General features: G+C 45.3%; 2 protein-coding genes across 2 annotated transcripts; one reads left to right on the forward strand and one right to left on the reverse strand.

Annotated features, from left to right (window-relative positions):
* Positions 1-15,158: 15,158 nt before the first annotated feature.
* Positions 15,159-18,134, forward strand: LOC308156095 (battenin-like; the record flags this gene model as incomplete). Its single annotated transcript, XM_080529455.1, has 4 exons — positions 15,159-15,175; positions 15,489-15,582; positions 16,053-16,193; positions 18,018-18,134. The coding sequence occupies 4 exons, from the start codon at positions 15,159-15,161 to the stop codon at positions 18,132-18,134; spliced, it is 369 nt and encodes a 122-aa protein (XP_080385581.1).
* A 779-nt stretch (positions 18,135-18,913) lies between these two features.
* On the reverse strand, positions 18,914-20,078 carry LOC308156096 (interleukin enhancer-binding factor 3 homolog; the record flags this gene model as incomplete). The annotated part of the gene is made up of 3 exons (XM_080529456.1): positions 19,986-20,078; positions 19,328-19,533; positions 18,914-19,090 (listed from the first exon to the last, which is right to left on the reverse strand). Exons 1-3 carry the CDS (start codon positions 20,062-20,064, stop codon positions 18,914-18,916), a joined length of 462 nt encoding a protein of 153 aa, XP_080385582.1. The 5' UTR covers positions 20,065-20,078.
* Positions 20,079-20,503: the final 425 nt, after the last annotated feature.

Below are 20,503 nucleotides of genomic sequence, written 5' to 3' on the forward strand. Positions count from 1 at the left end.
TATGTACTGAAAAATGTATGCACTCACAGAAATGTTAGTCGCTTTGGATAAAAGTGGCAACTAAATGGCATGCATGCATATCTCTGTATATATACAGTATATGCACACACACACACACACACACACACACACACACACACACACACACACACACACACACACACACACACACACACACACACACACACACACACACACACACACACACACACACACACACACACACACACACACACACACACACACACACACACACACACACACACACACACACACACACACACACACACACACACACACACACACACACACACACACACACACACACACACACACACACACACACACACACACACACACACACACACACACACACACACACACACACACACACACACACACACACACACACACACACACACACACACACACACACACACACACACACACACACACACACACACACACACACACACACACACACACACACACACACACACACACACACACACACACACACACACACACACACACACACACACACACACACACACACACACACACACACACACACACACACACACACACACACACACAGCTTTGTAAATGCTTATTGATAATCACTGTTTGTTTGCCTATAGGAAAAGGTGAGTGTGGATCTGACCTCCCCATTTTTCCATTGCAGGGTTGGCATCTAACTTTAAATCACTTGATCTACTAATGATATGCAAATATGGCATAATGTATATTTGATGCACTGATATGACAATGGTAAGACAGCAACGCCCAACCTCTGTACAGTACAATGTAACCAATCTACCCTGCTTGAAGGCAACAGATACGAGAAGGGGGTTTGGTTGCCTGTGATAGTAGGACTGTGGATATGCAGTATGGCTTTATCAAGATAAAGCTGCCTATAGTCAGGTTTTTTGCCACGCCTACTATTTACCCATATACCCTCACATAATATGTAGGGGAAGGACATTTCCTGACTATAAGGCCTCAGCAGAAAAATCTTCAGGCTATTATTTGTTTTTCCTAGTCAGGTCACATTATCTGGAAAAACCCATTGCCCAAATCCTGAGGAGGACATTCCTTCTCTTGTTCCAGGTTTACTTGTTCCAGGTTTCCTGTATGTCAATAAATGTGACTTGTTTGATTGTGGTCTTTGTATGCTGTTATGTTTTTATTAAACTGTGTTGTGTACATGTTTAGTCTTTTAGTCTTCATTCACACTCATTTTGGTTTATTAAAAATCCTGAACAAGGCTACAGGTTGAATAATATAATAAATATATAATAAAACTTGATAACGTTGAGTGAGTACGTTTATTGAATCTACAAACTGTCCACATAATTGGTTAACTAGGCTACAGTGTGAAGGCTATGGTATATATACATGGATATAAATTATACTAGCTGAATAGAGACATTTAAAGCTTTTCCATTGCAATTCAATAGACTTCCAATTCAAGGGCCATTTTCATGTTCAGTTATATTGCTATTGCACTGCAATAAATGCAGTAATTTGAGGGGAGGTCAGGGGGAAGTCTATTGATAGACGGCTAAAGTTAAAGTTAAGGACGTTTTTGGTTGTTCAAAAGTTAGTTCAAGAAAGACAAATTACATTTACATCACACATACAGGTTATCTATAATAGTATAAACCATCTTCTACACAGCCATTTATTTATTTAGAGCAACATTCATTATTGCGTCGCACTCAGAATAACTAACGTAACTCTGACAAACAATATGTATTGTAATATTATATTAACATATTATAAACAAATATAACAATTTGGGTAGCTTTAACAAGTTTAACCAATGATTGCAATCAAATAAATGCACGTTTTCAGCGTTGGGCCAATAGGGGAACAGTGCTGGTTTGCCAGGATGCTCCTTTCCACCAATGGCTGAATAACGAGAGAGGAAGTCCGCTCTGAGAATCCAATCCTGCCGTTCGTCGCTCCTGATCCGAGACTCATTAGTTTGTTTGATCATATCAGTATGTTTGCCAATTGTTGGCATGTTTACGAAACGACTATTTTAGCATTTATAGATAGATATCAAAGTGACCTATAATCCTGTCTGTGTATTAACGGTTTACAAAGGGGGTGGGTTTGGAAATGGAATAGCTTAACCCGCTTATTATTACTGTAGCCTCCTGTCCGTCAGAAGACACTGTGCCCCGGAAGCTCAGCTGTGTGATCCAGCTACGGGACATCACCGGGACTTTGGTGTTGAGATTTAAAGGCACGTTTGGTGTGACGGTGGACACGTTCATAGTGGCTGCAGAGCTCCCGACGGAGAGCTGGGAGGTAAGGGTTACCATGACGATCCTCTAAGTTCCAGATACATCCTGATCCTTTAACAGTCGTGTATCTGCGGCCCCTCCGCTCAGGACGAGACTTCTCATATCCTTTTAATCGCCGATTAGTCAGTGAGTGTGGATGTAGCCAGCTAGCCAGCTCATTCAGGTGAGATCAACCCCCCCCCCCCTGTACTTGCATCTCCCGGTGCCCGCCTGTGCAGGCCTAGCTACGTTATATTTATGTCTCTTTAGTGATTTGATGATGTCAACGAGCTAGCTCACAGTAGGTCCGTCAGTTGAAGTAATCGGATTGACTCCTTCTAGCCAGCTAACACCATGTCAGACCATAAGAGGTGGCTATGTAGCAGGCTAGCTCGTGTACAGCAGGCGTGATAAGCAAACTGCGATGTAAACTGTCTATATCTGCTATCTATTACACTGCTCTGGGCAACTATTCACTCACACTTCCACTTATGCACCGTTAACACCTAGTAATATGTTTCAATCATCCAATCATTTCAATCTGATGGTTGTGATAAATGCAGTGGCTGATTCTTTTTTTTTTTTTACTATGAAGCTTGATCAGATAAGCAAACTAGCTTTATGACGATTATACAACAACCTGAAATGTCTGGAATTAATGTTTCTGACGTCTGATTAATTTTGTCTTCCATCTTTTTCAAATGCTTATTTTATTTAACTACTGATACGTACAGGGCACATCTCGGTGAATTCGATTTGTTTATATTTTAAAAAGAATAATAATTTAACTTTTTTTCTTATATCTCTGTTCTTACTGGCCTTTAGCCCATGTGATGATGCTGTCATCTGTTCCGGCTGATCCAAGAGGTGCTCAGCAACTGCCTGGCACAGCATCCAGTCCATGCCCCCCTCTTGCCCAGCTCTACCATGACAGGGTGGCCACAGGTTGCAGGGAGACGAGCAAGGACCAGAGGGTTGTGGACAGTGGACATGTTATGATCCAGCCTTACAGGACAGCAGAGTGTAGAGAGAGTGTCGGGATGGACCTGGGTCACAGACATAACATGGCTGAACAGAGGCAGAGCACTCTGAGTTCAGTCCCCAGCCTCAGCCATGTCTATGGGACTACTGGCTGTGCTGACTTGAGGAGAACAGAGAGGCCCATGTCAGACTTCCAGGTGGGTTATTAACACGATAAACAAAGTTTATCAACACTTCTTAGTTTTGGAAATGGTGTGTAATCTGTTGTCTTTTTCAGGTACAAGGCATTCAAAAACATGTAATCAAAAACAGCCCTTGGGTTAGCATCACTAATGAAGGTAAATATAAAAGTTCGAATGCCATTTAATTTAAACCTGATACTTAAAAATTTGCTTTTAATTTCTAATTGTACTCTTCCACAATTGAAACAATCGAAATGGCCCTAGTGGTACCGAATCCTCTAGCTGCGCAATGGAGCTCCCACTGACCCCTACTTCACTCTGCCCTGTCTCACAGAGAGCCTGTCTAGAGCTCCGTCCTGGCCCTCCTCCCCAGCCCGGGCCCCTGCTCCCCCTGCCGGCCCCACTGGAGAGCAGCTGGGTACCTTGGAGCGCTGCCTGGCCGCCCACCAGGCGGAGATGAAGCGGCTGCTGACGGGCGCGCTGGGCTCTCTGTGCCACAGGCTGGAGCTGGTGGAGCGCAGGATGGAGCAGCTCAGTGAGCAGGGCACCGCACAAGGCAACAGCCTGGCCCTGCTCAACAGCCAGGTGGGACAGCTGTGCAGGGGGCTGTCCTCTGGCTGCACAGGCATGCCTCCCAAACAGGATCCGTCACCGTCACCTGCCCAGGCTGTGGGTGAGTTGAGCTTGCTTATGCACAGCGGGGAGAGTGTGGGTGGGTGCCGGCAGTGGCCAATGGCAGCTAGTCAGAGTGTTATATGGCGCTTTTCCACTACTGACCCGAACCGGGCCGCATTTGTATCCGAGCCGTGCCGTGCCGTACTTTGAGAAACGCTTCTCCATTATATTGAGCGACCCGGGACAAGGAGGAGTTACGTGTCATAAGATTCCCCCCCCCCCCCCCCCCCCCCCCGCTATACAGATCAGAGGGGGGAAATGCGTGTCTCCTGACACGTTGAGCACTGTGCTTTTGTTGTTGGTGAACTACCGTATTAAGCCTAAATAGATTGGGCATATAGTTCATGAATTACGGTAGTTTGAAACGTTGTGGAATCCGCTGTAGACAGCTCCGGTTTCGGAGCAAGACTATCGGCATTAGTCAAATACATGCTCACATCAAGTCAAAATGGCACATCCATCAATAATATTACACAATAACAACTGCTCTGATTAGATTGCTTAGATTGTTTAATACATCAACGGGGGGGAAAGCGAGATGAACTCGCGAGTGTCATGCTTCCTCCATTGAACGGAAAGTCCTATCTATCCCATTCAAAGTGTTTTAGTCTTCCCCCTTTCCACTGGTAATAAGGAATTGGCAAGAATAGATCGATATAAATAGATCAACATAATGCAGCACTATCATGCACAGATCAGCCTTAAAACATGTAACGTTAGATATATAACGGTGCGACGTATTTCTACGGAAAGGCTGACTGACGTGGGGCTCATACAATCTCCGCGTTCGTTATAGATAAGCTTGCAGCAGCGGGTGAACTCCCGGTTCATTGAGTTTACGGTTAAAAGCATAACTTCTCGGGGTGTCAGCGCGGTGGTTCAGTGCTCAAAATGACCGTATACCGATGGTGAAGTTAGCAAAGTAGTATTGTGTTTGTACCACCTTCATAGCCGGTGTTATTCACGGACAAACACGGTGCCCGGAGGCACCCTTTGCGGGTTAATAACTGTGGTTTACCGTAGGTTAGGATAACAATTCGTGTCCGGATAGGGGAGAGGACAGGGAATCTGAAACAATTTGAATGGTGTCGATACGACACTGCTATCACGGTCGACACCGACATTATTTATATATACAGCATGGATGTTACCTGCCTGTTACCTGCCGCTTTCAGTTCTACAGGTCATCGCCATAATAGCGATTTTTTGTTATGCTTGTTGTAAATAAAAGTGCATTGAAATGACATTAAACTAAGATAATACGATGGTTATCATATTTTTTCAAATCTTTATTAATACGTTATTACAGAAACAGTAAGTGACATTTTCCTAGAGCGAAATCTGTTGTGGTATTTAAAAATGGTGGTTAGTGATGAAATCTATGAACATGGGATGACGATTTCCATTGACCAATCAACGGTGTGCAGCGTCACACGTCACACGCAGCCTGGCAAAAAAGTACCTTTCGGCCCTGTAGTTCCTGCACTTGAAGGGTAGCTAAAAAAGTACCTTTCGGCCCGGTTCGGCTCGCTTCGGGCCAGCTCGGTTGGCAATGGAAAAAGGATAATAAACCGGGCCAGCCTGGGTCGACCCGGGTCAGCCCTGTAGTGGAAAAGCACCAATAGAGAGAAGCTGTGGGTGGAAGTGGACCCCAACAAAGTGGGGAAAGCTGCATTGTTGACAATTGGAAATCATTTTGTAGCCGAGTGATGTTCTGTTTTTTTTTACTCTAGCTTTTGTGTTTTATACAGGAAAGGATACAATAATCTTTAAAGAGGAGAAGGTGGATTTTACCACCCTTCATTCATGCAGTATGGGCTCCTCTGGAGCGGACTTGGACAAAGGAAGTATCGCTGGATGTCAATGGAGGATGACTTTGTTTCCTCCCAGCCCCAGTTCGGTCCACAGTGTTGACAACAAAGTCCCTCATGGGTTGACTGGAAAAATCAAGAGCACAACAGTGTCAGGACAACCAGCATCCTCCGTGGGGAGAGCCCCGTCTGCAGGTGTGGTGGAGGCCAGTATGCACGGAAACTACTCCCCAGTGTCAGACTTTGAAGATCAGGACATGGAGCTGGCAGCTGAGAAGGGCCGTGATGCTCTAACCTGGTTGGTCAACTCTGCTCTGGCGGACACAGAGTCTAGTGACAGTCAGGAAATGCCCCTTCCCTTCTTGAAGGGTCAGTCTGAGCAGCCACATCCACAGACTCATTTAACCTTCCCCTCAAACTCCCAGGTACCTTCTAATAGCACTGAGAAACCCAAGTGCCCCCTCGGGGCCAAGAGTAGGACTACTGCTGCATTTTCAGAGGGAGTCCAATTGAGCCCCATTGGCGCTTGCTCACAGTTGCCACATTCCGTTAAGATTGTAGGGGGGGCCAGGCCTGAGCACACTGGAAGGATGGCTCTTTCTCTGCCTCTGGGCCAGACTGATAGAGGGCAAAGCATCACCAGTCCACCGCACACTGACCACAAGGCCAACTCCCAGTCCTCCGAGGAGGTAGAGAAGGACAGTAAGACCCAGAGGAAGAAGAGGAACAAAAGGGAAGCAAAGAGGTATTCTCCTAGTGATTTCAACTCCACTGCCAAGCCTGTTATGGGTAGCCATTCAGCACAGCCACATGTCAGACTTCAGGCTTCTGTGGGCAAAGAGGCAGCAAAGGACGGGCAGAGCCAACAAGGGAGGTTTGTTGGGAGTATGACGGTTTCATGTGGTGAACAGGGAAAACACACAATGAACGATTCAGACACTGGCTCTCTCCGGTTAACCCTACATAATCCACCACAGTCTCCGATGTCCCAGGGCCAGCTGAAGTCTCCAGACCGACTACCGGTCTTAGCAGCGTCCTATTCCCGATTCTCTCTGCCCTCCCAGTCCATGTCTGGGTGTGTGGACACTCAGAAGGGCAAACGAGCCCCAGACAGATCCCTCCTACCCTTCCACTCCACTAGCCCCTCAGTGGACAGGGTCCCCGGGGCGTCGAACCTCCCTAAGCACTCCTCTCCCAGGAACGGCACCTCCAAGCCTCTCCTGGTCGCCGGCAAACCCAGCCTCAGCGAGGACCAGTCCCTCCTGCTCCAGCTCTCCGACACGGCCAACCACCTGATGCCCCTCAGCCGCAGCCCTAGCCCTGACCTCCCTCTGTCCCTGGACAGGCACGCCGCTCACGGCACACTGGGCAATCTCTCCCGCTTCCTCAACTCCAAGCTAAAGCAGCACTGCGATAACCGACCTTCCTCCAAGAGACGCCCGCTGAAGGGCGGCAGCCGCCTGGCCCAGAGCATGCCTCTCCCTGAACTGGAGGCAGAGAGCTCCCACCACTGGCAGCCTCTGGTGATGCTGGGCAGCCCCCTCCGGCCCCTGTCCCCCCTGCAGCTGAGTCCTCTGGGCCAGTCCCCCCGCGGCACCCCACCCCTGGGCCTGCACAAGCTGCTGGACGGAGACGCCGCCATTGAACACAACCTCTCCAGGATTTTCCGTTCCACCGCCCGCTTCCCTATGTCTGTCTTCAGCCGGGGAGGCTTCCTCAAGGCCGGCCTCAGCACGGTGCTGGCCGCCCACTCTCCCGCCTCGTTCCGACTCTGGTTTAGGCACAGGTGCCCCGCTCCCCTCATGAAGCTGTCGCCATCGGCCGTGGATACGGTCGTGTGTCAGATCATAGCGTCCCGGAAGTATCCTCCCCTCCCATCCCTCAAAGACTACACCGGCCCCCCTGGCCTGGACAATGACCACAGGTCCGTCTCCAACCTCCATAACGGCTTTATTCGAAAATGTTTTACAGAAGGGTATTTAATTTATGAAATATGCCAAGAAAACACTCTTTTATTTTTTGTTTTGTGTCTGTAGTTACGCTCGATCTGGTGGTCAAGAGGCCTCTGGCCGGAGCTCTACGGCGTCAAGGTGAGCAACTTCTACTTCTCAGTGTGAGGGCATCTGTTATGGATTGGTTATTGATGAGTAAAATAGCTATTTAACACTAGAACCGCCAGAGGGCGCCGTATACCTAAAACCGCCAACGGGTCAAATTGACGTCTGTGCCTGGCTACGGCATTTCTAGTATCCGAGCCTACAACAAAATGTACTCTGTCATTGTATTAAGGCATTGTGTTCACAAATGAATATTTCAAGTCATAAAATGGTGTTGGTCCCTTTTGTTTTATAATTTAAGTATCTTTGACAACACTCATCGCTTTGCCTGTACGTCAATGTAAATCAGTCAAAAATAACACTGGAAATGGGTAGGCTATTAGAAGAATATTTGGGTGGTGTGATGGGCGTAAAACGTCATTCACCACATAAAAAGACTAAATTAACAAAGTACCTACCCCAAATGGACCATAATAACCACAGCATCGGCCTATGTTGCAACAGAATGTGACGAAAGAAAGCGCGCCTCCTGGGATGTCTCAGTCGCTGAGCTGAAGGCATTTATTGCTCTGCTATATGTGAGGGGTGCATACTGCCGGAAAAAACATTGAAATTGAAAGTTTCTGGTTGGAGAAATGGGGAAATGCCTTTTTCAACTCCACATTATCTCAGAACCGGTTTCGGGAGATCATGCGCTTTCTGCGCTTTGACAGGAAGGAGACCCGACGCTCCCGGTTGACCACCAGGTTGACAGGTTTGCGCTCATGGCTGAAGTGTGGGAGAGATTCAGGCAAAACTGCATCTCATGCTAGAAGCCAGGGCAGGACATCACCGTGGACGAACAGCTGTTCCCGACGAAAACAAGGTGCCGGTTCACGCAATATATGCCCAACAAGCCAGATACATTTGGAATTAAGTTTTGGCTGGCAGCAGATGTTGAGAGCAAATACCTGCTGAATGGCTTCCCATACCTGGGTAAGGATACAAGCAGACCAACCACGCAGTCCCTCGGAGAGAATGAGTAGACTTTGAATCATATCATTGTAATTGCTAGGCAACGACATAAACAATGCAATGCCGCGTAGAGGGACTATTGTTTGTGCCGTTGCCTATAGCGGTTATAATGCATTTTTATATGTGGGTCGATTTGACGCCGTGGCGGTTATAGGTATAAATGCCTGTCTTTTTTATTTAGATGTATCTATACCATATTTAACAATGGCAAGTGCAACACAACACCATTTTAGGAAAAGTCAAAGACGGGGGGGACTTCAATATTTTATTAAAACATAGTTATGTACAATTGAAAAACCCACTTGGGTCAAATTGACGTCATGGCGGTTCTCAGTGTTAAATATTGTAATGCCACGTCTATTATAGAATGCCCTCTCTCTGGAGACTGAACACTGTTTTCGTCCTTCTTGTTGTGTCCTACACTAGCACGTGTCTCACCTCTCCATCTCCAAGGCGCCTCCGCAGAGTCCGACTCACCCCAGAGCGTGCTCACCCCCCCAGCCACAGCCCTAAGATCATGCGCTTGGACTGCATCCAGCCAGAGCCCATGCCCAGCTTTGCCCTCGCCAGTGCCAATGTGAAATACCCTGGCATGCACGGCCGTACTACATCCAGAGAGGTAAGAGTAGTCTAGTGGTGCATAGTGTGTCTGACATCACGCTAATCTTAGCGTGTCTCCTTTGTCTCCCTTTTCTTAATATGCAGTTCTGTGAGTGCAGTACACTGATCTCTCTCTATGGCTTTAACTCTTTGTTGTTTTGTTTTGAAGGGAGGGCTGTATGATGCTGGGGTCGGGTCCCTTCATCGCTCGAAGAGGGTGTCACAAATCCGCATACGTAAGACTGTCCCCAAACCAGACAACAACCTCACACCCATGGGCCTCCCCAAACCAAAGAGGTGAGAAAAGCAGCGGACAGGACTGAAAAAGAGACAGATTAAGAAAATGATTAATTTGTCGAGTAAGAAGAAGAGAAGTGACCCACCTGTTTTCACTTTTTCCTCATGTTTTTTTGTGTGTCTATCCTGTCAGACTGAAAAAGAAGGAGTTTAGCTTGGAGGAAATTTACACCAACAAGAATTACAAGTCACCAACTCCCAACAGGTCAGTGTTCTTGCTTATGCCCCATTTCTTATTGTACCTGCCTGGTCAGAACTAAGAACCACAATATGCCTCCCTTGACTCTCCATGTGATGCTGGACATGAGACTGTTTTTAAAGATATCTGCAGTGCACATGCAATTTCATATTGTGAATATGTTAGTATGCAGTGTCCACATACAACATTTATGCAATACTGTATGTTGAGGGGTAGTGGTTTCCTAGTGGATAGTAAGTTGCACCACCACTAGTGTGCCCTTGAGTTAAGGCACTTAGCCCTAAGTTACTGCAGGGAGACTGTCCCTGTAATTTGTAATTGTAGGTCGCTTTGGATAAAAGCGTCTGCTAAATTATTAAAATGTCAAATCTATGGCCCATACATTTTCCTCTCTGTCACTGCACTCCTCTATATCATGGCTCTAAAAGGTTGTCTGTCTCTGTGTCTTTGTCGGTCTGTCTTTCATACGGTTTCTTGTCCCCCTCAGGAGCCTGGAGACTATCTTTGAGGAGCCTAAAGAGAAGAATGGAGCGCTTGTCTGCATCGGGCATCAGAAGAGGAAGCGAGTGCTGGATTTCCCGGACTTCACTCTGCCTCGTAAAAGGAAAGCCAGGGCCAACCTGGGGCTCTTGCGTGTGAAGGGGCCTCGGGGCCGCGGCCGGAGGGGGCGGCCTGACGAAGCAGACCTGGACATCATGCTCATCGAGAGGCTGAGCGAGCTGGACGACTTCTTCACCCGCGAGGGGCTGGACGACTGACCCTTCTCAAACACACAGACGACGACAGAGACGTGCTAGTTCCTCCTTCTCAGTTTCGGCGCAAAACTTTAGAATTAGATTATGATCTGTTTGATTAAGTGAGTTAGTGTGTGTAGGTGTTTAAAATAGATTTCTATCATAATGTTGACTTGAATGGCACTTGAAAAGCTCAGCCAATCAGATTGTAGTACTGATTCCACAGTAATAAGGTTTTGTTTTTCGAACTGCTAGAAAAGAGGAACTCAACGTGTGCCTTTGTGGAAATACGAACTCAGTCCAGAAAAATCCATGATTATAGAAACTATAGCTATGATAATGGAGAACTTGGAACACTCAACAACTCGTATGCCTAAGTGTGTGTGGGTGTGTGTGCACGCACACTCAAAATACACTCAGAACTTTTACCTGTGATCACTTACGTCACCTGTAGACTGTACAAGCACATGGAAGACAACCCCATACCTGAGCACTTTCCTTCTTACCTCAGCCAGCTCTCACCTCCTCCACCACCTCCCCTTCCTCCCACTACTTCAGTTCTGTTTTTGAACAGGACCGTGTGAGGACACCACATGGGGGTCCTGTGAGCCAATTTTTGTATACATTTTTTTTCAGCTTTACCCCTCCAGACAATGTCCGTCTCTGCTAGCATAGTCTGGGGAACAGATGTTACTGGGCACCAGTATTACCAAGAGTGGGCCCCTGTCCTGCTATCCTGTGTGTGTTGTCGGGACATCAGTAGCTACAGCACACCCTCCTGAAACAGATGCACTCAGACTCCTCACTAGTATCTGGACTACAAATAACGAGCATAAAAACTCTGATCAGGGTTAGGAATCACAGTGAAACAATATGGGTCAGGACAGGGGTATATGCACTGCAGTATTTGTTAAGCATGGCGTTCTTAGCTAGACAGTTTGCTGTTTGCCCTTCCTATCCACCTCCAGAGGATCCTCCTCTACCAATTTGATTTGATACACATATGTGAAAGTGTACTATGTACTAGTATCTCTCTACTTCATTGTTGAGCATCACCCTTGCTGGACAGTCACAAGGTCGTAGAGGACTGCTTGGGGGGAAACCAAAGCCTCAACTCAATCCCTTGGCCCGCTTATAACTGACTGATTTGATTCAGTAACAATGGAGACTGTCATGATCATTGACTCGGGTAACCATGGACACAGGGTTAGCCCTTAGTAGGGCTTTACCTTGGCACGGATCTCAAACTGGACCTATCGGAGTTCACAGAATTGGTTCCATCCTGTGAATTTGTTCTCATCTTAGTACATACTTTTTCTTGGAACATGTGAAATATGCAATGTTTTGTGTGTGTGGATATTCTGTAGGCAGCCCTATGGTGATTTATTGTTCTTGAGTGAGGCCAGTGTGGTTGTCATACACCTCAAATTCCCCAGCATGGGCTCTATTGACAGCAAGATACAGTGTCCCTCAAACCTTGGTTGAAATGGTACTGTATTATTTTTCTATCAAACACTTTAGGTGCATTATTTACTTTGCCTGGCGTAAAGGCCTAATATTCCGTAAACGTACAGAATAATCCCAGGTGCAAACCCTGCCTACCTGGCAACGGTTGGCAAGCTAAATCAAGTGCAAAGAAATCCTAAATCAGGACTGTTGTCTCCATTCCAATTATTGGACTGAGTAGATGCCAATTCTGGGGTGTTCAATAGTTGGGCTGTGATGTGTCCAAATCCTCTTAGCTGCTGACCTTTTTTCCTTGGACGAGGGTGATTGAGGAGTCATGAGCACTGATTGGCTTATAGAACAGAGAGAGGTGGATTGTGTGCCTGTGGTTCTGTTTCTAAATCCTATTGCTGCTACGCCCCTTACCTAGTATATTATATGCCGCTAAATTATATTTCTAGATGTTGTGTTGAAGTTCGAAATCGTAGTTTTATTTTTAATTCATCCATTCATCCACGCCACCCATTGAGTAAAAGAGCTGCCGTTGACTGTCCAGTCTTAAAAGAGCATTTAGCTATTATCTGCGTGTGCAACTAGTCGCTTTCCACCATGCGCAGTGTGTGTCCAACCGTCTTAGATGTTACATGTCGAACCATGCCCATTAATTCAAGATGCCTTAGATTCAAAGACCTAGCTTGCAATCCTGGTCACCATATGTCACCAGATCAACTCCTTTTATAATTGTTGTGTCAAACATCAAATATGACTGTTGTTGAATTAGCATTGCTACAAGGAGATGACTAAAGCTGTGACCCCCCCCCCCCCCCCCCCCCCTTGCCACAACTGCATACCAGACAGGTGGTCTGGGGTTCCGAATCCAATGGAAATGCTAGTTCAGCATCACATACTGACATTATCCTATCGACTTTTGGGCAAAAAAAAAATCTTGACAGATGGTTGTTTGCCTTGAACACCAAAGTATTCTACTGTTCAAATATTTCTGTTGGAAGAGCTAGTCCTACCATAGCTCCAAAGCGATCCTCACTCCTGGTCCTAGAGAGCCACAGTGCTGCAGACCTTTTCTCCCCAACCTGGGACAAAAACCTGGACCCACTGTGGCTCTCCGGGCCCAGGAGTGAGTATCACTGTCCTAGTGTTCTCTCATCATTCTCCTCATGGAGGTTTCATGGATTTCCTCATGTTGTGTCTTTGTAGTTACCTTGTCGGAGGACACTCATGCGGATTGCAATGTGTGTGTTTAAATTCCACTTTCCTGGACCTATTTTCCAGTAGCTTTTCTGACGTGGCGGATGTCTGCACTTAAACCCCAAAGAGCCAGACGCTGTGAAATGTTGTAGTGCCCCCCCCCTCGCCCACTGACCTCTGCTTGGAGGTCAGACTGAGTGGTAGAAAATGTGACAATTTATTGATGAGTGATGTGAAATTTATAGTTGTTTTTTCTTTTTTTTCTGTAATAGGGTTCTTTGTGTTTACACTGGTGTGTAGTGGAAGTGACACCTTTGACATCTCCCTGAGAGATTTGACTTTTATATTGCTTTTGTATCCCTCCTATTCCTTATTTCACCCTCTGTATGACATGATGGGCACTTACTGCAGACTTTTAACACACAGACCAACACTAAAGGTTAGAATTGTCAATCATTTTAATTGTTATATATATATTTTATGAATAAAATAGTGTTGAAATTCGCTTGAGTCTCTTTTTTGCATTGATGTGGTAAGAACATATTTGTTTAGATGGGGAAAGCATATTTTTAAATAGCTGCCAACTGACAAGTTATGAGCTTTTCGTCAAATGTTATTTTGGGGGAAAATATGTTTTTTTGGTTGTTCTTTAGAACTACCCCAATCCCTGAAAAAGAGCCAAATTAGACCAGGCCGAATATGGGGAAGGTGACAAAAAAGCCCATAACTTGAGAATGATTCATTTTATTTCATCAAGACTTCTGAACAGAGAATAAAAGTGGTATCCTAATTAAAAAATAAATTAAATCAACCTTTTTCTTTGATTGGTTGATTCATTCATTAGGATTCATTAACCTGTTTATATCCATCCTATTTCTCAGGTTTTCTGCTCGAAATGACATGCCCACAATGAATATAGAACATCATTCAGCCTTCATAATGATCAATGATGATCATTACAACGATGGTGATAACAATCACAGAGGAAATTCATTGGTGCTGTATTGATTATAAATATCATCATGATAAACACCATGATATACCCTGTGTTAAAAACATATATATATATATCAATGGCTACACCAGTAGCTAACCCTAATCTCTTAGGCTCCCTCTCGACACAGTACAATACATTGCATTGCAGTACCTCACGGCTACACAGATGGGCTGCCTGCTGCTTGTGCTCCTTGGCGTGGTAGGCCGCCTGTTGGTAGTAGAAGCCAGGGTTCTGGGTCTGGATGGCCGTCAGGCCCAGCTTAATGGCCTTGTCAAGCAGGTCCCCAAGGGACTGGAACCAGGTGGGAGGGTGGGTCAGGGTAGAGTCAGGTTAGAATCAAGGTTGGCTTGCACCTTGGATAATGGGCAGGAATAGAAATGTTGCATATGGGTGTTCAGTTAACATTGACAACTTATCATTGATTATCTACTATTTCTTTGGGGGGAGGGGGGGGTCGTGTTGAGCAATAGCTCCAACAAATTAACATTTTAAATATTACTCACCCCCAAAGTACTGTAATAAACCTCCTTGATGGGGTAGACCAAACCGGTCTACTGTCAGACCACAAGCACAGAGGACACAGACAATGACTTGAAATACAAAAGGGCCACTTTATTTTACAGGGCAATTATTAAGACAGCACAGGTTGGGTAGAGTAGACCAACATGCAGCACTATAGCAGGTATCAACACTGTGTGTTGCTGGAGTGTAAAGGTGCACCTATGGGTGGTGGTGCTCATTTGGAATTTCCTGTCTTTTGTGGTTTTTGACAAGCCATAACTTCTCACTTAAAACATAGTTTCTGGCCATTAATCATTCAATCAATTAGTGTAGACTAGGGTTGCAAAATTCTGAGATTTCCAAAACATGTACATTTCTGTTTTGCACAATAATTCCATTCTATATATCTCCAGTTAAGACAAATTACCGGTACTCTTGTTTTGTGTGTGTGTGTGTGTGTGTGTGTGTGTGTGTGTGTGTGTGTGCATTCTCAGGTACCAGACGCTGTACCAGGTGGGGGTGTTAATCTCGCGTTCCTCTCTCTGCTGTGTGAAGATCCGCAGAATTTGGGTCCTCTCCCTGCTGCAGGTAAGGGAATGGTGGATGAAAAGAAAGAGAGAGAGAGAGAGAAGGTAGTGAAACTTTCTACACACTACGCAGTTTTACCAATCTTGCGGTCAGAAAACCTTTCACACCACAGGAGACAGGGAGGAATAGAATGTACATGGGTAACAATGTAATATCAAACATGATCTGATATGGTGCCAAATAAAAATATGAAATCCCTGTACTCCAAATACCTTCTAGGACGAGAAGCGCCTGTTCAGCTACATCCATGTTCGGCTTACCAAATACTATAGGTTAGAAATGGATAATTTTAGGATGAAATATGCATACTGTATATATGTAATACTTTTCCTCTCCGTATTTCTTTACATTGTTTGATCCCACCTGTCTTTCCACTCTCAACTCTATCCATCCGCCTCCTTCCACTGCCTCTGTCAACCCTCTCTCTCTTTCTCACTTGTCCATGCCCCCTCCCTCTCTCTCTCTTTCAGTGTGTGAACGTGGTGCTGCTGTCTCTGTCTGTGTACTACCAGTTCCTACCCAACCCGTGGCTGGTGTTTGGAATAGTACTCTATGAGGGGCTGCTGGGAGGAGCCGCATACGTCAACACCTTCTACTTAATCAGCAAGGAGGTGAGTCGGTCGACTGTGGTGGAGTTCTGTTTTGTGTCCGTCTACCTACATTTCACATTTGAACCATTTAGCAGACGCTTTTCATCCAAAGCGACTTACAATTAGAGATTGCTCCAGGGCACACTAAGTGGTGGTGTTCCCAGGAGGGATTTGAGGCCTTCTGATCACCAGTCCAAGTCACTATCCACTAGGCCACCACCACTACCTGTTCTTCATGTCCCCTCAAATGGAGCTGCAGGAGTGTCTGTTGTCGCCGTTGCTCTTCGTCATAGCAATTGAACCACTCTCTATAGCGCTCAAAGCCTCAGCCCATTTCCAAGGCGATCACGCGTTATGGTGTTGAACATTAGGTATCCCTTTACGCAGATAATCTCTTGCTCTATATAAGAAACCCAGGGTCTCCCATCAGGGTACAAATTACATTTTCTGAAAAGTTAATGTTTTCCAATTAATACTCTGGCCCCCAAAAATCTAAGTCTTCAATTCCCTTTCTTCTGTCTAATTTGGGCTTTAAATCTGGGAATCAAGATTACCTGCACACTACCCTGCCTTTTTGATTCCGACCTTGCCTCATTAGTAACCAACACGAAGTCAGACTTTCAGCGTTGGAGCAGTCTACCCCTTTCACTCTCAGGAAAAGTGCAATGTGTCAAGATGACCATTTTACCCACGTTTTGGTATGTTTTTCAATGCCTTCCTCTATTTTTACCTAAGTCTTTTTTTTCCGCACTTTAGATCAGGCAATCACTACATTTATTTGGGGGGGAAAGGTTCCTAGAATCAGCAAAGTTATTTTGCAGAGACCAAGGAATTGTGGCGCCTCGCACTTCCTAATTTTATGCACTACTACTGGGCTGCCAACATTAAAACAATTATTTGTAGGGTAGCAGGGGTAGTGGTGGTCTAGTGGATAGTGAGTTGGACTTGTGATCGGAAGGTTGTGAGTTCAAAAATCCCGCCTGAAACCACACCACTACTAGTGTGCCCTTGAGTAAGGCACTTAGCCCTCAGTTACTCCAGGGGGAATGTCCCTGTAATTCGTAATTGTAAGTCGCTTTGGATTAAAAACGTCTGCTAAATGGCTAAATTAATTAAATTACTTAATTAATTAATTTGCTGGTTAAAATCTCCTGAGAATATCTGGTATAGCCTAGAGGCGCAGTCATGCCACTCATCCTCCCTATCTCCACTGGTTTACTCCTCTCTTCCTCTGTCTCCCTCCCGCCACTCCTCAAACCCTTTGGTGCTGTCCACTCGAAAGACATAGATACAGTTCCACCGTCACTTTAAGTGGAGCGGTGGGCCTATTAGTAATAACCATTTATTTACTCCCTCCATTCTGAACTGAACTATTACCCACTGGAGCAGATTGGGTATCAATTGTTTCAAAGACCTTTATGATGATGATAATTTTGCCAGTTTTGATTCTTTATGTCTCAAATTTAGTCTGCCACGTTCAAATTAGTTTCGTTATCTTCAGGTCTGTCATTTCGTACACACAGGGATTGTAACACCTAGTCCTATTAAGCAATATTTTATTTGTATTCTTTTTTCTCTAGCTATTTACTGCTCACTTAATTGTCAATATTATTGCATTGGTTTTTGTGAGTGTTGTGTTGTCTTTTCTGTTGTCGCTGTGGGGGTGGGTGGGACCGGAGTAGGGGTGGGAAAAAGAAAATGTGAAAGAAATGGTGAATGTAAACTTGGGTGAATGTAAACTGTGTTGTTTGCTCATGCTTCTCACCAATTAAAAATGTAAAAAAAAAAAAAAGACTAGTGTGAGTGTGAGTCCCCTAACCTCTCTCTCTCTATCGCCCCCTGTAGACTGGAGACAGACACAGGGAGTTTGCCATGGCTGCAGCCAGTGTGGGAGACAGTCTGGGCATCGCCCTCTCCGGCCTCACTGCTTTCCCCGTCCATAGATACTTCTGCTCATTATAAGACAAAGAGATGGAAGAGTTGATGAATAGTGGGAAGTGCAGAGAGGTAGCATTATGCTCTACTGTGCCTTGGATTGACTTCATATCACATTGAACACATATCACAACAACTTTTACCAATGGGGAACCAAATTAGGAGTGTGTAGTGGGGCCTTTGTGGCTGTTAAATCTCTTTCCAGGATGCAGATTTAGCCTTCTAACCCTCAAAATAGATTTTTTTTTTTTTTTTTTTTCAATGAATCTCAATGGGGATTCACCTCTCTTCATTTGTATTCATCCCTTTTTCCACCATCACCAGAAAGTTATTTTTATTGATTGCCTTTGCTAAATTATGACTATTTTATGTTAATTTATCTTAATGTTAGGATTTGTATATTTTTTATTAAGCTGCATTCCAATGTGCATTGTCTTACTGAAGGGTCTTGTCTTTTACTCTTCTTTGCTGCTGTTATGTCTATGAAATAATTAATACTAACACTATTTACATAGATCGAGCTCTAACAATTGTTATAATTGATGTGTCAACATGGAATTTAAAAGTAGCCTATGAAGACTGACTGTTTTTATTTTATTATTGTTTTTACAAATTATTAAATGGTTTAATTCAATCAAAATATGCGTTTTCTCCTGGTTTTATCTGATATTTCTTGACTTTTTCAACAAATTGCAATATTGCTATTGGTATATACTTACACACCAGTTTTCAGCTTGAATTAACTATATACAGCTCTGGAAAAGAAATTAAGAGACCGCTGCTATCAGTTTCTCTGGTTTTACTATTTAGTCCAAGGCTGCAGTAGCCGCTCCTGTGGCTGCGGCGGCTGCAGCGTCTGTCTCTGCGGGCACGGGGGCGGGCTTCACATCCTCCACCATGGCGGGTGCCACCTCCTCTTGTTTCACTATCACTTCAGCAGTCTTCAGCTCCACACCTGTGGGCAGGCCCATATCCTGGAGGACCTGTGAGGACAGACGACTTACAAGTCAAGTAAGGCACGAGGGAACGCCGAGGTAGAAGATCCATCATCGCAATTCAGCCCGAATTCCATCCCCAAAATGGCCTCCCCGAAAATCATTTACTTCCACATACCTAGTCATATACCCCTTATTGTTAAAGAGATTTTACAATTAAAATGGGGGCGGCAAACCTGGTAATATAGGTGCTAAATAAAGAACCAGCACCATAGAGCTGCTCACCTTGACGGCTACGTGAAGTTTAGCAGTGCGCTTGGACGGGCCCGAGGCCTCGAAGGTCTTGCCGTCCACCTCCACGGCCATGGTGAAGACGGGCACGTGCACCGGCCCCGTCTGGGACAACAGGCGGTAGCCCAGGCCCGGCTTCAGCTGGTTCAGCCTCATCAGAGCGTTCATGGCCTGGGGGGGCTCAGTCTTCTCATCTGGGGCTGCGGGGGGGGGCGAGGATAGAGATGGATGGGGTGAGAGAGGGAGAGATGGATGGGATATGAGAGAGAGAGGGGAGAGAAGACAAAGTATATTTCTCATCAGAATCCCATCCACCGTAATGGGGTCCTATTTTGGGTCCATTACTTTGTGCATTACAGCCTCATAGATATCCTAATGACAAACTTCTATTTACTTCCTGGAATAGTGATTTGATGGTGCACCTACTACCACTACTGCACACTTCAGCAGCTTTTTTTTAACTCAATAACTGCCAAAAATGTGCTACTTAGGAGGATCATATTTGGTGAATAACGTTGACACAATGAGTTAAGGACAAATCTTTGTCACGTCTTTGATTCCTTGTGTCCCCCCCCCTCCCCCCCTCCTCGTCTCCTAATCAAAACACACTGGAGGAGATCGATGGTGAGGAACCTCCGACATGGACACCTACATTTCTTCTGTAGCTTTTTCTTCTTCTTATTTGGGCTTTTGTCGTCCCCGCCTTCCTCTTCCTCGATGGGCCTCTTCATCGGCGGGGCGTAGGTTGTACTGTGGGGGATTTGGACTGCAACATAAAAACCACGGGGAATTACCGGTAATACTTTGGCCTGTTCTCCCATAGCCCAGTACAGTACTATCGGGGGGGAGGCTGATGGAGGTAGACATCGGAGGACGGGCTCATCATTGTAATGCATAGAATGGAATCAAACGCATCAAATCTATCAAATTATAATAATAATAAAATTCAAATGAAATAAAAGAAAAAGTTTTAACAACTTATGGTACTCTTCAAAAGAAAACCTATTCAGTATGGAAAGTGATGAAAACAATGGTACACTTTAAACAGCTAGGCTGTGTGACCCTCTATAAATGAGAAGAACTCCTACAATCAGCAAGTGGGCCTACCCCACGATAACTTCCCCATTCCCTTCCCACATGACCCTCTCAACACAACTTCAGTCAGGAGGT

Source organism: Nansenia antarctica, assembly GCF_963989245.1.
Source record: "Nansenia antarctica genome assembly, chromosome: 4".
NCBI classification, from domain to species: domain Eukaryota; kingdom Metazoa; phylum Chordata; class Actinopteri; order Argentiniformes; family Microstomatidae; genus Nansenia; species Nansenia antarctica.